The following is an 18,256-nucleotide window of genomic DNA, read 5'->3' as shown; positions in this document are numbered from 1 at the left end:
TTCTGCATGCTTAATACTTACATTAGATCTCCTCCATATATCTTGCTTTCTTTCTCTGTTTATAATTTTCACTGCTTGATTAATTTTTAATGTTTTGAATTGTTCCTTCTTTTTGGCTCTATGAAGAAGCTTCCAATATGTCCATTGATGCAATTCTTCTAAGCTATTAGCTTTTTTTGCTCCTCCACATGTCTTGTATGGTTGAAATACCTAGAGCGTGCTTGATAATGTGTTTTCTCCATTTCTTGGGTTGTACCATACTTCTTTTTAAACCAAGGAGTATGATTGTAGATAATGTGTTGTAAAAGGATAAAACAATACATTAATTAGTATATTGTTCAACATACAGTTTTAAAATTTGTTCAAAATGTATGATCAATCGGATATCAAATATAGTGGGGGTAATGTGTTGATCTGTCCATGCATAAATCATTGATCTCTTAAACTCACCTAGTGTTGTTTAAAAGATGTCATGCTCCTTCTTCTTCCACACTTTCTTGTCTCATAGAACTTAAACATAGTGTCTAGAGATTTTTACACATTGGCTTGCTTCACCATTGTCTACATGGTCTACTACTGCATTGTGAATGTCCTTCCATCAATTGTATTTTATGGTCTCCACTGATCGTCTTCTTCTATGACGACGAGGATTATCATGTGGTGTTGGAGATAGAAACCTTCTTGCTTTAACACCCCCAATGGAAGATTTCTTAGGTACATTCTTCCCACCCTTAGACCTTTTTTTGTCTTGTTCAATCTTCACATGTGCACCATGCAAGCCAATGTTTGATAGAACTTTCTCTAGTGCCTTGATGGATTTGACATTTGCTATATTGAGCTATAGAGTCCACGTGAAACATATGTATAAAAACAAGAGTTTTTCAATGATTTTGCAAAGAGCATGCATTGTACAAATGTGGACTCTGGACAATAGAATATCAAGAACTGGCTTGTAATCTAGGTCTTTCAAATGCCTATCTGATGCCTTCTTCCAGTACCTCTTATCAAACACCTTTGCATGCACATGAAATATATGTAGGGACTTTTTGAATTGGCTTCCTTTGACACATTGTACATACATTTCAAAGTTTTAAGATCACTTACCATATGCCACTCCACCTTATATTATCCCATGCCTTGCACATCCAAAAAAAAATTCATTTCTCTGCTCGTGCTAATGATCTCGGGTATAGATGTATTATTAAAAAACCCAATGCAAAATATCAAAATTCTCTTAGTCTACCTGCATTTCTTGTTATAGCTTTGCACAAACTGATCTCTAATAAATTTTATCTCAAAGGATCCCAAGGAGAATATATTGTTTTTAAACTAAACACTAAACCATCTAGGATCATACTTTTTAATAAATCAAGTGGTATGTTCATCAATGTGATGTAGCCCTTTTTAACTTTCTTTTCTTCACAATTTAACACTCATCAAGCTTTAGCACAAATTTGAGGACACCATCACATTCGTTAGGAGTAACTTCAAAAAATTGGACAATGTACGATTGCAAGGTCTCTAAGTCATAAAAAAATATTATTGTATCTATTGTATACCACATTTCCTTTTGGTGCAGCATATGTGTCTTTAATGTGAAATGGGTCTCCCAATGCTTATAGTACCTCTTCATTTACTTTTTTGTGTATTTTTTTTTACTAGAGAAGGATTTGGCACAATAATGACCCTTTCATACTAGAACCCTTCATCTTTTCCTGCAAAGTCTTATAAATGGCTAAGTACCCTCTGTGTGATATACTCGCCTCATTAAGTATTGCCTGGATGTCATGTGGAGTGAGTTGATACTTTTTAATAAAGTCTTCAATCTAATTTTCTTTGCAACCTTTTTATATTTCTTTTCCTTTATCATTGCTTGTGCATATCATCAATATGAAAGAAGACTAAAATCTGCGCCAGAAGGTTCTGTTGTTGATTCTTTATCAGGGTGCAACAATGATCTGATGTCAAATTGAAATGAATAAATTAATATACATGAATATATGCAATAATAATTGAAGTTTATGAAAATATTATAATAACAACAATCAACCGATTAATAGAACGGAGCTTACTTGATTGCTTGTATTCTCTTCTTGCCCCCTAGCTTCATTTTCTCAATATCCCTAAGTTTTTTTTATCGTGTACGTAGAGGTAATGAGGTATGCTTAAGCCTTAATTCATCCCTTTGTTTTTCAAGCCCTAGAATGGTTTCCTTGTTGCTTATAGCTTTTGTACACACTGCTCCATGGTTTGATTTAAATGGAAGTTTTCCTTCTCAAAGAGATCTCTTTCTAATTTAAGAACATTGCTTGTTGCTTCCAAATGGTGTGTATATCCTAGGAGTCCATTATAGCCATCACCAACATTGTTAAGTAGAGATGCCGTATTCTTAAATGGGGGTGTGGGAATGCATTAGCTACAAGGAAAGAGACTTTGTCATCATATCATCCACTTATTATTTCTCATAAGTGGTATGGTAAGATAGTTTTATGGAAAAATCATATTGTCCTACTCTCTTGTGTGATGTCATTGTGTGTTAAAATCTACATATATTGACGTCATTTGCTCAAAAGCTCAAAGCTCGAAGCTCGAACCATTGATGACCCCTCCTATGCATAAGAGTCTTTTACATAGTATTATGCATAATACTATGTAAAGAGTATTATGCATAGAGTCTATGCATAATCTTATGCATAGTATTATGCATAATACTATGTAAAGAGTATTATGTATAGAATCTATATATAGTCATGCATAATATCATGTAAATATTATTATGCATATTCTTATGCATAAGACTCTATGCTCTGACTATATAAAGAGTCTATTTGAGTCTTATACATAAGACTTTATTGCATATTCTTATTCATAATACTTTATCGCATAACATCTTATTCATAATACTTATGCAATAAACCCTTACGCATATAACTTTGTGCTCTGACTCTATAATCATTTTCCTATTTGTACCCATAATTTCCAAAATGAATCCATGTATGCATGTATTGCTTATGTATCCTCTTATGTATTTTGTTTTTCCAAGTTTTTACAATCCTCCTAGAGCTCTCTTTATTTCTAGTAAGAGACTTCCACAACCATGCTCTTTGCTATTGCACCCTAGGGTACTTGGGAAAACTTTATTTCAAAATAATTTTTTTTTCTAGATCTACGGACTTGCCTCTTAGACGTGGTCTAGTAATCCATGGGATTAAATGTAGGATGAGATCCAAGACTTCTTCTAGATACTCTCCCCTAAGCAGCAAAAAGTAGCCAAGCTAGATCTTGGCACACCTAATCCATCATCCTGCACCATAGATAGCCAAGCCAATCATAGAGGAAGTTCACACCATAGGTCTCACCAAAGTGGTAGCAGCCATAGTGGTAGTGGTGGTGGTGGTGGGACCGATGCTTATACTCAACCACATCATCTCAAGGCAGCTAGCAATACTTTGATTGAGGCCACACCAGGCCTCACACTAGGCATCCATACTCCTATCACTCATCGCTCTCTCCATATGCTTGTACTCCTTGCTCTGGAGCACCTGCACATGGTACTCTTATATCGATGCATGCATCAACTCTTGTCAGTTCAAATTTTTCCATGATACCCTCACAAAGTGAAAGGACAAATCCAATGAGAAGAAGAGCTATATTCTTGACCAACTCTATCGAGAGTTCCCATAGCTAAACAAAAACTTAGAGTTCAATAAAAAGTGGGATGTTATGAGATGCGATTAAAGAGGGCATAAATAAGCCCCATATCTTGATGTAGATGATTAGAGGAAGGCTAGGGTTGAGTTACTTGACACTCCCAACAACAAGTATAAGCAATAATGGGAGAAAACTAGAGTGCCTCTCAAAGATTTGGGGGCTTCTCATACTAGATGCTTTCGTGCATACTTTGTAAGCATTAGGAAAAATTTGGACTCACAAACTAACCCTCTAAGGGCTTTCTCTCTCTTTCATGAATCAAGGAAAAGTGTAAAAATAATGTTATAATATTGCTCCTCTCTCTTCTCTTTTTGAATCTTGTACATCTCAAAATATTAGTTTTATGATAGATTCACTTATTATTTTATTGGCTGTCCAAGAAATGTACCAGACCTGCTCAGAACTCGAATATCTCAAAAAATATTTTTTTATTTGAGTTGGTTTTAAATATCTCAAAAGATATGACATTCTTAAATGCCCAGATTCATTTACTGAAGAAACAATCATTTCGTGATTCTTGAAGGATTTTATCTTTAAAATAGAATATCTTGATTTGTACTTTATATTTCATAATTTCTTTTTACAAGTACGTAGATCCGTGCTTTATCTACGTTCTGGTGCGTTTTTATGGTTTTTTATAGAGATTTGAAGAGAATATACATTGTTTAAGATTTTAAGAATGTGTTTAGATTTATTATTTTAGAGAATAGTGCATTATGAATTTTTCTTTTTTTGTGATAGAGCTTCTTCTTCTCTTTAGGTCATTTCTTCTTTCCATAGCTCATTTCTTCTACTTTCAAATTTTCATCTCCAAACAGTTTGTATTTCCCTCCATCTCCAAACAGTTTGTATTTCCCTCCTGTTCTATTGCACCTGTTCACTACAAAGCTAGAGAATGAAGAGTGATTTAAGTTTTTGGTGCAATTTTCTTGGAGCTAACAAACCATTTTCCTCTTCATTAAAGGAAAGAAGTAATAAAGAGACGCAACAAAGAATAAAAATGAAGGTTAACAATGTTTTGATGTTGGTTATGTTCAGTTGAGTTCTATAAGTTATGTTTAGCTGTTGGTTATGTGCATTACTATTCGTAAATAATAAAGTTAATAGTAAAATATGTTTTAATATTGGTTAATAATAATAATATGTGTTAAAGTTAGTGTTAAGTTACACATATATGTTAATAATCATGAGATAGTGATATATCTAAGTGTTTCTAGTTTTTTGATGTTTTAGGAAGCAAGAAGCTCTAAGAAGAGAAGTATAAACTTCCAGCTAGATGAAGAGTATGCCCCATTGTACAAGAGAATTGAGGTTTCAATGATGAATCCATCGATGATGCAATTACACAAAATAGCAGGGAAAAAACATATAGATCTTTGGCTTGATGGGTCTATATATCCACCTAATCCTATTACACAATAATCTCCCCAATTCTCAGGACTAACATCATTTGTCAAGTATGTTTGTGAGGGTAATGCAGGGTTACAGGGTTATACTTAGAGACTTGCAACCCAAGTCCATGTTTCTGCACAACAGATCATGAAACTTAATAGATCATTATTGGCAAAACAAGAAGAGAACAATGTTTTGCAAGATGCTATGCATGACATGGTAATGAAAAATGCTAGTTTGATTAACCAGGTTAATGATTTACAGGCTAGCAATAAGAAGATGAAGACAATGCTAGAGAAGATTGTCACTCATGGGCCCACAACGACACGGGAGGTACGTGAATGCCAAAGGTCATATAAACCTATGCACATGTTGGCAAGGACAGGCGAAGGATCTATGCAGCACAACGTGATAACATGCAAAAGGTGTAGCAATCTAGAAAATGAAGTGAATCAAGGAATTGAAAAGGTACTCACTAAAGATATGGTGAAGTTCGCGCTTCAATCTCCAAAGTTTAAGTCAGTGGTGATGAAGTTATCATACAATGCTTACAAGATTCCTTCACATCAAATGATATGCAGGGAATATGTGATAACGTAGGAATAAGTTCTCAGTATTATGGCATGATATACAAATGTTTAGATATAAGGTTTAAAAAAGTGTTGCAAAAGAAAAGGGTATTGCCTCTTCCTAAACCATTTCATGTGGTGCAAGCACGACAATCATTAAACAATAAGGTGGAACAATTAATTGGTGAGCCAATGCACTTATGTCATAGACTTGTATGCGAGTATGGGTCAAAGAAAGTGCTGTTTTTCTTGCACACAAATAACAATTTTATATTAGATGTATACAAGTTACAATCTCGTAAAATTTTATAGTATATCTGTCGCGTAGAATGTGGAGGCAAGCTAAAAATTGTTTTGAAGCTTGATGAAAGTGAGGTTATCAAAGGTCAGAAGTTAGAACGTGTTAGTCTAACTCTCATGAATAGAGCACTGGATCCTAACATCTTGCCTGGTCATCCTGATTACTTTAGTGTACAATCTGAGAATGAAATTTGGTGGCTTACTGCATTTGAAGTACCAAAAGAAGATCATGAGATTTTAAGATTTTCTTTAACTTGACAGAGATACCTATAGTGCAACGTCAAAATCATGGGTGAAAGTTTGCACGTGGAAGTACCAAAGGAAGATCATGAGATTTTAAGATTTTCTTTAACTTGACAGAGATACCTAATACATAGTGCTACGTCAAAATCATGGTGAAAGTTTGCACGTGGAAGGTTATGGTGAGTATCAAGTGGAATGGCACCTTGATGGAGATCTCAAAATTTTGAACTGCATGTTTGGTGTGTCAAATGCAGCAAATGCAGAGTTTCCTTGCATATATTGTATGCGGTCTAGAAAGAAAGGTAAGAAAGTATGGATCGCTCGACATGTGGAGTACCCAAGGAATGGAGAAATCACATTATAAAGCAAGAGAGGTTTATTTCAAAAATACAAGACATGGAGGTGGAGCTTCTGAAGAGGAACACTATTATATGCACATTATGTGTGCATATACTAGGAGGCTAACCCACATTAGGCTTGTGAGCATGGGAGCATGGGAACAAGCTCTAGTGGAGCATGGGTTAGGACTAACCTTAAGGGTTAAGGTTAAGGTCAGGCATCCAAGGGTCACACATGGGAAATGGAAAGTCAAGAGTCACTTGAGGGCCCTCCTATATAATAGGGGCATGGGGCACACTCAAGGAGGCTTGGGGGCTTGGAGGCTTAGGCTATGGTCTCTTGTGTAGAGGTCCATATGTACTCACCTACCATTTCACACTATAGCTACATGCTATTGGATTGGAGTTATACCTCTTGATGGTATGGGACATCAAGGTAGAGGTATGATGTATTTCATATATAATTCATGTATGCATCCCTTGGGCTCGGGAGTGGTCAGGTGGATGAGTTTATACCTGATATATGCATGTTTATGCATAACAATTATCTAGAGAGATCTTAGGGTTTTAACAGTGGTATCAGATCAATCTCTGGTTAATTATTGTTGATTTTTTTGAAGTAAATTTTAATATTTACTAATAAAAATATTATTTTATTGATTTGTGTTGATGATTTGCATGTGGATCATCGATATGGCGATTGGAATGTGTGTTACTACAATTCAATGAATGAATTGACGTTGTGGGGGAATTTCGTGAGTTTAATGCTATTTTTTCTTATTTTTTGTGGTTTAAAATAAGTATTAATAGAAATTTTTACAAAAATGCGACATATTTTATTATGGATATTTTGGTAAAATGGATTCCCTAAATTTCTAGAAATTTTAGGAATTTTTTTCTAATTTTTTAAAAATTTCTAGAGCATTTTTATGGTTAAAAATGTGTTTTTATACATTTTTACGGGTTTTTCCGCCGCGGGTATGCGATCAAATTTCTGCCAATTTTCTGCTGAAATTCACTAGGGGGCAGCATGTTGATGCTTGGAATGCTCTGCCATGTGTGTGTGAGAAGAAGGAGAGGAAAGAGGGGAGAAGAGAGAGGGAGTCTTCTCACTCCCTCCCTCTCTCAATCTTTTGCGCGGAACGGGGGGGTTCGCTACAAGCGGCAAAAAAAAAATTGCCACCCCCCCTAATATATATATATATATATATATATATATATATATATAAGCTTTAGCTAAAGCTTATTAAATTGTTTTTTTAATGAGTTTGTTATTACCAAAAAAAAGCTTTTGGAATTTTTTCAAAAAACCTTGAAAAAAAAAGCCTAGAAAAATCGAGAAAAAATTTGACATTTCAAAAAAAAAATCTCAAGAAATCTCTAAAATTTTTCCTCTTAAAATTTTTTGGCTTTTCGTTTTCCAGAAAACTTTTGGCTTTCTGCTTTCCCAAAACCTTTTGGCTTTCCAAATTCCGGAAAATCTTTTGACCTTCCGTATTCCAAAAAATTTTGACTTTTCACATTCCGATTTTTTTTTGTCTTTTCATTTTACCCAAACTTTTGGCTTTTCGTATTCTGAGAAAACCATTGGAATTCTGAAATTTTTTTGACCATTCGTATTCTAAATGCATTCGGGGTTAATTAAAAATTTCAATTAGTGAAAAATTAGACAAAGGTTATTTTCAATTTGAGAAAAATATGGGATTGGTGTTTAGCATGTGGTGTGTCCATTCGGGCGCCCGTGACCATTCAAATTCCTTTAAAATATATTTTTTGACACAAAAATTTTAAAAATCCATTAAAATTATAAATTTTTATTGGATTTGAGAATTGTCGGGCGGAATTGGAAATTTCATGAACGACGGGATTCTCAGGAAAAATTAGGAATTTTCTAGAAATTATTTTTAGAAATCCTAGAAATTGATATTTTTAAAATATCATTGGTATTTTAGCAAATTTATTTGCTGGAAATTTTTAAGAAAAACATAGGTTTGGAATGCCATAAGATAGTTTGGTGGAATCCAAAATTATCGTATTTTGAGGCCCTATAAAATTAGAAAAATTTTGAAAAAAATCATGATAATGTTTTTTCTCGAGAATTTAATATTTTCGAGGGTTATTTAATGTTGAAGTACGTTTTCTCGTACTGACATTCGATAGATGTGGGTTATTCGCATATTATTAATACGATTATACCTCGTATTACTAGATATTTTTATTTGGATTAATTCTAAACGATGTTTGTATGATTTTTTGTCCATTGTTTAGCCTCTTTTTTTTTTACATGTTCCATACTTTTGATGGCTATAATTTTCGTTCAAAGTGTGTTTCACCTTTGACACTTTTCCATGATAATTTATTTTACACTTGTTTAAGTGTGGTCTATGCTTAATTTCTTAAGCCTAAGACAAATTCTATCATGGATCAGTTGATCGGTTTGTTTTGGTGGATTTTATTGGATGTTTTTCAAGTTTTATATGAACTCATCAGGTTCTGCCTAGATCACTTGTGTCAAGGGTTTTTTTTTATTGAGTGGTGCTACATACACGTGTTTCACTTGCTTACTTTGGAGTTTTGTTTGAGCAACACTATGTTTATACTCCAGATTGATGAGTTGGCCACCAATTTTATTGCTTCTTTTGGCATGATTAATGACCATTAGATAGCATGCATTGATTGTTATGATCAACTATGGTTTTCATAGATTTGAGAAGCTTCTATGCTTTTATCCATGGTTTTATAAGGATCTTTTGATCTTTTGGATAATTACATGTGCTTTGAAGGTAGCATTTGCCTTCGTTTTTTGTACTTAATTTTGGAGTATATTGCTTGTACTCTTGTACATATTCCAACTCGGATACCTAGTTGCTTATATATCTAGGTGAGTTATTCTTTCTACCCCAGCTTTATTCTGTTTATTGGGTAGTTATCATTAGAAAGGTGCCAATAATTCAATTTCTTTTCTAAATGATGTACTCAAAAAGAGTTATTCCTTAATGTGGTCTTAGGTATATAGAGACAGATATTAGTATGTGAAAGTCTAGGATAAGGCCATCTTATTTCTTTTATACAGGATTTTATTCATATTTTCCTAAACGACATACTAGGGAGCTCGGGATTCTATCAGGAGTGCTCAGGATAGAGTACGATTTTATACTGAGAGGATGCTCATCTCGGTCTTTTGAACTAGGAGTGTTGGTTTATTTAAAAGTTCCTAAAGATTTTCAAACTTTGTCAAAATAAAAATGCTCGAGTTTATCTCCTAGATATTGTGGTCAATTTGGAGTTATACATCGGATTGGCACGGTTGTGTTTGAACTTAAAACTACCTCCACATGTTAGAGTTCATCCAGTCTTTCATATCAATAAATTGAAAGGAAAACTGGGAGGTGAGTGAGGATAACACAGCTACTCCTCATCAAGAACTCGTTGAAGTCGAAGATTTGTCCTACGTTCCACATGAACCTGATAAGGTACTTGAATTCAGGGAAAGGAAACTTTGTAGTTGACTAATCCCTGAGGTTAAAATTAGGTGGAAAGATAAGGAAATAGAGGATTCGACTTGGGAGTCGGTTGAGATTGTTCAACGCAGTTCTCCTTCTTTTCATTGCAAGAGTGCAATGTTTTGAGAGAGGGGAAGTATGTTATATGCACATTATGTGTGCATATACTAGGAGGCTAACCCACATTAGGCTTGTGAGCATGGACATCGCTGATGAGGAATGCAAAAGTGGCAAGCCATGAGAGGAACCTAGTTCCTAAATTGCCCTTCCTCAGCCTCTTCACCTCCTGCTTATTGAAGGTACAGTAAGCTCCTGCGGGGGATGCAGATGTCGATGAAGCGTTCAAGGCACTGGATGTAGGGGCGGGCATATTGTTGAATGTAGGCGTTGGATATACGGGCGGGCATATTGTTGAATGTACTTAAGCACAGCTCAATAGGCACCCCCATCGATCATTGGGACAATGGGGAAAGGAGATGGAGTGGGGAGCCAAGTATTGCTCCATGTATGCAATCTGTGTCTCATAATGTTGGGACGCAAGGGCGAGCGACTTTTCAAAGTCAACTTCACGGGCGAACATGACAAAGAGTTCGCTCTTACCCGCCCACGGGGTGGTGGAGAGGAACTCAGAGAAGTTGTCAAAGTGGGTAGCCATGTGAATGCAAAGAGATAGCGTGAGCTCGTGCTTGGTTTCTATCGCGTGAAAATGAGAAAGAAGGCACCTTTGGCTATTTATAGTTAAAATTTAAAGTTTGGCCTTTTCACACTAGACCGTTAGACAAAAAAATCATAGTTTGTAAAAATATTAAGATTTCAATTAAATAAAGATTGATTAAAAAAGAGCCTGCTACAAAATTACAAGCATGACATCTAATCTAAAATTGTTATAATGTCTTCATTTTTTGCCTCTTGTGACATTTACTTCATGTTGATCTCCATCTCCTTATTGACTTGAAAGCTCGTAATTTTCTTCACCTCGACGTGCATCAGAACAACAGAGGCTATTTTCCCATATACCCAATTCATCTTCAAGCTCTTCCTCCACATGCCTACTATGTGTTGGTAGGGCTATGCACCTTGCTGCTGAAAATTCAAGGTCCCCCATTTGCCATGATTTTGAGACCATGGTTGTCCCCTCAAGCTTCCCAATCTGTAAAAATATATAAAGTGCCATGATTCTGAGACCATGGTTATCTCCTCAAGCTTTTCATTCTGTTAAAATATATAAAGTGGCACAATAACCAGAAAGTGTAAGGGCTAATTCTAGACATGTAGTGGAATCAGATATACCTTTCTTCTCATCAACTTGAAACTTGACTCTTCCACATTGTGAAAGCCCATGATGCTGAAGTGTTGACGCAGGTCTGCTAGGCTCCAATGTTTGCTTGCTGCCACTCGCTCAATCCATCCATTTTGCATCATCACAGCTACCTCAATAGACACAATTTTTTCTTCTAAGACTTAAAGTGGGATCCATGTTCCGTGCTTTTGCATCCATCTTTGGTAGTGCAGACGCATGTACAAAATAAAGCGTGCCTTCAAGAACCTGAAAGACACTATAGAATCTACTACATTACACTTGTACACATCACCTTGATGTGACCCCTCATTAACCTCCCAACCCTCTCCTAATAATCCTTGAATGAGGCCAGACCGTACCTCCTTACAAATATACATTGTTTTTGTTTGGTGCATTGGCATGGAATTGAACATGTGCACAAAAACATGTAAAGGACAAAACCAATTTAGCCCTACTGACCTAGATGCCTTTGAAAACTTGAGTGATGTCTTGATATCACTTACCATCTTAAACTTTAAGCATGAGATGGTCCAAGAATCAGGTTTGGGCCATTCAGGATTGTTAAGAGGGGGGTTGGGGATCTCTTCTAGCTTGTCAAATAAACCTGGTTTTTTATCTACAAAATATGAGTGAGAAAAGAAAAAGATATTGTTCTGTACAAGATCACTTGGGCTTTGAGATACAAACATTTTCTCTCCAATGGATGCATGCATAGCATAGAAAACTCCACAGTGAGGCTTTGAAGTGGTTGTTCCTCCTCAACATAATTAGAGGGAAAAATATCTGCAGAGAGACATAAGAAAATGGAGAATCATAAGAAATTTTGAAACAAAAAATTCAATATTAACATGTTAAAACTATGTTTATATTACACTGACAATTTGAAGGAAACCTTGGTCATTGGCCTTGAATGTACAGGTCTCCAAGGGTATACACATGTTGCACTATGGCAACCAGCCCTTCCTTCTTAGTATGCTTGAAGCCTTGTAGCCGCCCCTTCCAATGATGTAGCATATTCCCCAGTTGGACGCACTCGATGTGGTCCCTTAGAGCTTGGCTGCATGTAGACCCAAGCCCCAACCCTGAATCTTGTTGGAGCCCAAACTCCGTTCTCATCTCTTGTGTTATGCAGCACAAGCTCTTCCTCCTTGTCCCTAGGTCTTCTCACATTACTAGAAGAGGCCATGGCGGTAAGAAAAGAGAAGAAAGGAAAAGAAAAGCTTATTTTACAACAACAGAGGAGTGGAGAGGATGGAAAGTTCAGGGTTTTCAGTAGTGCAACAATGGAAAGCTTAAAAGAGGGTTAGAGTTTGAGAATAGGCTTCCTAAACCTAGAGTAGACTAAAGAGGGATAGAGTTTCTGTAGCAATGGAGAGGGAGAGAGCTTGAGAGAGAGAGAGAGGGAGGGAGGGAGATTGAGAGAGGGAGGGAGCTTGAGAAAGAGGGAGAGCTTGAGAGGGATGGAGTTTCTGCAGTAATGGAGAGCTTAGAAAAGGAAGAAAGAGGGAGAGGGAGCTTGAGGCTGAGGGAGCTTGAGAGGTATGGAGTTTCTGCATCAATGGAGAGCTTAGAAGAGGAAGAAAGAGGTTCAAAATGAGCTTTCCGAACCTAAAGTATGTTGGGGGGAAGTTTGAGAGGGAAAACACACTTTTGGGAAAAAAAAATAGAAAATTTTTAATTTTTAGGGTTTTTAATCTACGCGATTCTAGGTGGGGGACCTCTAAGTTTAAGCCCAGGAGGTAGAGGGACAAGAGTAGTAATTAGGCCCTATTAGTAGCAAACCAAAGCCTAAGCCCCTCTTAGGGTCAAAGAAGTCAAAAATGTGCACCCAGTCCTCTTCCTATTGGTCCATTACTAATCAAAAGTTAATCCAAGAGGCCCTCTTTGGGTCCAAAAAATTCCTAATGCTTATGTAGAGACTAAGAGAGCGCTTAAACGTAGCTTTTATGCATAAGGGATATGTATAAGAGCTTTTATACGTAGCTCTTATATGCATAAGGGATATGAGAAGGGATACGAGAGGGATACGCATAAGAAATCTTATACATAGCTCTTATGCATAAGCGATATGGATAAGAGCTCTTATGCATTCTCTGTAATGCATTTGATTGCACAAGAGCTCTTACATAAGCTTTATGTGCAAGAGCTCTCCTATGCATAGACTAAGAGATCTTTTACATAAGCCTAATGTATAGACTAATAGAGCTCTCTTATGTTAAGACTAATGAGGTGAACCCAAAACTCTTTATGTTTTTAGATGTGGCCATGGGGTTTCTCTCAATCCGGAGGATGATCCGAACCTAAACCTAGTATTCAAGTCCACATGTTCACATTAAGCTTGTGTATTACTTTCTTATCATTAAGCTTATGCATGTTTGCACGTTAAGTTTTTTTAGAGGTGTCCATCTTATGGAGAGTCCTTCAGTGCCAATCCTCTAACCATACTAGAGGATGGCATAGACCTATATAATGCCAATGATCCAAACTGTTTAGGCTCGATTGATCCAAAGATATGAAGTAGAGAAATTGCAATGCTTTGGCATATCCTCATCACTTTTTCCTCCCTACATTCCAAAGAAATTAGACAAGAGCCCAAATAAAGTGCAATGCGGGACTTAGGTTTTCCTCTCACCTTGCACTTCATGAAGTCCTACCATAATAATGATCATTCGGGGAGGTAGAGGTATCAATGGATGGGTCCCAACACAAGATTACTCTTTATAAGGATATACTCAAAAGATCTCATCTACTGCTACCAATCTCAAATAAGGTACATCAACAGATGTTAGTAGCCTCTCGGCTAAACACACTTCCAACAAGCCCACAGTTTTCCTTAATCAATTTTGTGGAAACTAAGGCCAACCAAAGAACACCTCACTCCACTTGATCCCAAACTACTAGAAAGTGTGCATTCACCATACCCTCATCATCAACCACCATCTAGGTACATCTTTGGATGGGGGGACTCTGGTGGTGCTAGTCCATCGTACGACCCATCACATGTACTTCATTGAATAGTGTATGCACAAGTGGTGGTTCTACCATTCTTTGCACAACCCATTCTTGTCTACACAGCAAACCCCTCAAATGGCGTATCTTTGCTTGAAAAAGCCCCTTGTTTTCTCAACCAAAGTAAGCTTTATTAAAGAAAGTAAAAATAAGAGTTGAAGAAAGCAGGGAGTTTGAGTTTTCAATTAGAGGAGAAACACATTGGGCACACCTTCATCCCTCATAACCGATACAAGACACCTACGTTATTCACAAGGGCTTTTCACTTAACAAGCATATCTTGCATACATAGGCACTTACAATAGCTAGTACCTCAACAAAGCCTCATTATCGACAGCCATCCATCCAAGTACAGAGCTAGATGGGGGATCCAGAGTGGGTGAAAGCCTCATCCTTTTATCTACTTTACGATGTAAGAGCTATGCATCTCTTATGTGTGTTGTTGTAGCCCATTTTGGCCATGATTAGCAATGCAAGCGAGCATTCTCGCTGGGTTTGCAAGTGCTCCGAGTTTATGGCTTACATGTGTGTTTATAACCGTTTGCAAGGTAGAGGCTTAGCATTGCAGCATTATGCAAGGTGAGAGATTAGATGTAAAGAAAGAATAGTTCTCTCCCAGTTAAAATAAAAAATCCGAATTTCAAATTCGTGGAGAGAATGGAGAAAGATACTTTCTACAAGGTACAAAAGTACTTTTTGTAAAAAGTTCCCACTGTCAATTTGCATTATAGAAGCTTGATGTGGCATATGTATGCTTCAATTTTAAAATTTTAATTTTTTCCATGTGACCAAGCTTGCGGGTATAGGGAGAAAACACACTTAATGCTATTGGGGGCACAAGCTGAATATGGTGACACATGGCTTGTGGGAAGCCCTCCCTTGTGTGAGGGCATAGGTGTCCTCTGTACACACCTGCAACAGCCATTAAAAGGGCTATTTCAGGCCAAATATCCACTTCTTTCACTCAAATCCCCATGCTTTGACTATTTGACCTTATGACCGGAGAGTTGACTCTTCATGGTTTTTGATCTTTTGCATAATTGCAGAAAAGCTCAAATAAAAAATTTTACTTTTTCCTTGGACTATATCTGTCTTGGGGAACCCACTACCAAATAGCTGCAATTCAATTTCCTAAACATCTCTAAGGCTCCAAGTTTTGGATTGAGCTTATACACCATCTATAAACGTTTTCTAGCAAACAAACTAATACAAATGCAAAACAACCTTGTTATACACCTTGATAATTTAATCAAATCAAAAAATCAAGGTCATCTACACTCTGTTGGTGCAACAAAATCCCCAAACTGCTTTAAACCACAAAAATAGATTGAATGGTGGGTGGTGACAACTGTGTTAATACTACCTTGCAATGGGTTAGATAAGCTGACTCAATACATACTTTTTGCAGCCTCATGATTGTAATAGTGGACGATTATTTTTTATTTGGTACAAACATGAGAGAAACAGCATGCACAAAAATTATCCAACATATTTGATCCAACACCTGGGTTCACAGGAACCTCATTTAAACTTCACCAGAACTCACCTACGACCATGTGCCACACTTCTCCCATCATGTGTGCTGCTTATGGATAGGTGGATTTAAGCTCTTTCTACCTTACACTTCAAAGATCGTAAGCTGCACCACACTCCGCGCTCCCAAAATTGCTACCTAAGCACCATCAAAGCCACTAGCAAAATGTATGCAGCAAGTGTTCTAGCTTTCACACTATCATGTCCTCCAAGCTGTGTACCGTAACACTATCATGTCATTCAAGCTGTGTGCCCTAACACTAGCAATATCATGCCACATCACTTTCACTACATTAGGTGCTTGCCAATCGCAAATCCCAATAGCATCATCATGCACATCATCAAGCACTATCATCCATATCAGCATTCCATGCTAGCATCAAACCTAGCAATCGTATTAACACCCTGACACCCTAGCAATTTCACCTGTAGTCTCCCCTCATCTAATCCAAGAGGTGTTGGGATTGGAACCGACGACCTCTTGGGCAGGGTGACAACAAGCACATTTGAAGTGAGTAAACTTGACTTCATGGAAGCTTTTACTCCCATCATGCCTGGCACAGACTACCTGCTATGCCTCTATGGCCAACCCAATGGCACCCAAATTTTCATTGTTTAGAACAAGCAGCAAAGAAAGTGAGAGATGAATCTGTAACAATACATCTCTGCTATCTTGTAAGATGTCACATTACAAACCAAAAAACCATTACCGAAGTCAAGACTCCACGCTCCATTCAGAAGTCACACCTCTCCAGAGTAAAGATGTCACAAAAACCATCATTGTAGTCAAGACTCCAAGCTACATTCAGAACTTCACATATCAATAACGCCCTAGAACAAGAAAATCATCATCTTCCAAAACTTGCACCTCTCTATTACCAACGAAGTGCTGCCGGCCTATTTCTGCAACTATTTGTACGAACTGCCGCCTTCTTTTAATGTCTAACGGAACATACGGCAACCGGAAAACCGGCCGGATCATTCCCAACTGTGCCAGAGCTGTATTAAGACCAATTGGATTGGGTTCCATGAACAGCCAATTCATCAGAGGCAAAAGCTTCTCATTCAACCTTGTGTTTCTCCCTTTGATGATAAGGTCATGCATCAACCCTGGAATTAGGTTGCTGGCCACAGACATGACTCCTTTGGCCCCAAAATCCCACCTTGCGTCATGGCATTGATCATCATTTCCACTCCAAACAGCTATACCACGCTGGCTGTAACCCTTGATGCGATCATTACCAACACATTCCTTTACACCGGCAAAATTTCCACTGTCCATAAGCTTCTCAATCACACTAGGAGGAATGTCCTGGCCTGTTCTTGTAGGGACATTATAGATCACACTAGGACCCATAGAGCAGAGAACGCTCTGAAAGTGTACAGTCAAGCCCTCATGGGAAGTTTTACCATAGTATGGATTGATATGAAGAGCCGCGTGCATTCCAACTGCAAAACCCTGCTCCGTGGCATGCATGGCTTCCCTAGTTGAATTGCTTCCAGTATTACCGATTACTTTTATGTCCCCCCCAAAACAGTTGACAGTGTGACCAATAAGCATGATATGTTCATCCCAGCTCATCAGTTGTCCCTCCCCCGTCGTGCCCCCGACAATAACACCTTCTACACCATTCTCTATCTGAAGGTGTATTAGCTTGTCATAGGCCTCCAGATCAAATCGTCCATCTGGCAAGTAGGGTGTCTTAATTGCAGTGATCAGCCTCAGTTTCTTAATTTCCTCCACTGAAATACTGCAGGATCAACACCGCACCCAAAAAATAAAACAAAATAATCTGTAACACGTAGCAAAAATCATTCTTTTAAAAAAGAAATGCACAAAATTACATAAGTAGTTTCCTAAGGACCTGCACAAAAAAACTTGATACACAATTTCAACGCTGTGCAAAGACTTCAAAGCAAAATTACGGAAGTAGTTTCCTAAGGACCTGCACAAAAAAACTTGATACACAATTTCAACACAGTGCAAAGACTTCAAAGCTAAATTTTTAGTGCCAATGAGGAAGCATTTCGACCTTGAGCTGGAGTAAACAATACATCCATCCCTGATAATGATAGCTACCCAACATTATGCAAAGCTACAACCCTCCACAAGCTCACATGCTGAAGGCATTCATGGGCACCACCAATCTAAGAACAAGGGTCAATGGGAATTCTTTTGGTAGCCAGCTTTTTTTAAAGGCGAGCTTTCATTCCATGGATTGCTGATGTGGCAGTGGGGTTTCCAAGTCAACATTCCACATGGCATGTATGGACATTACATATCATGAGCATACCATACATATTGGCACATGCCACATGGCTTGTATGGACATTACATATCATGGGCATACCATACAT

The 18,256-nt window shown here is 37.4% G+C and overlaps 1 protein-coding gene across 1 annotated transcript in view; it reads right to left on the bottom strand.

The window, feature by feature from the left end:
- Positions 1 to 16,535: 16,535 nt before the first annotated feature.
- Positions 16,536 to 18,256, bottom strand: part of LOC147621294 (4-hydroxy-tetrahydrodipicolinate synthase, chloroplastic-like) — a 33,897-nt gene continuing 32,176 nt past the window's right edge. The window contains exon 4 of the mRNA XM_086823996.1: positions 16,536 to 17,649. Coding sequence (XP_086680122.1) covers positions 16,719 to 17,649 — 931 coding nt within the window. The 3' untranslated portion in view covers positions 16,536 to 16,718. The remainder of the gene's footprint in view (positions 17,650 to 18,256) is intronic.

The sequence above is a fragment of the Cibotium barometz genome, chromosome 30 (assembly GCF_041138505.1).
Source record: "Cibotium barometz isolate CiBa-2024 chromosome 30, ASM4113850v1, whole genome shotgun sequence".
NCBI lineage: Eukaryota > Viridiplantae > Streptophyta > Polypodiopsida > Cyatheales > Cibotiaceae > Cibotium > Cibotium barometz.
Note: the sequence above shows the minus strand (reverse complement) of the source record. Positions and strands in the feature narration are given on the sequence as shown.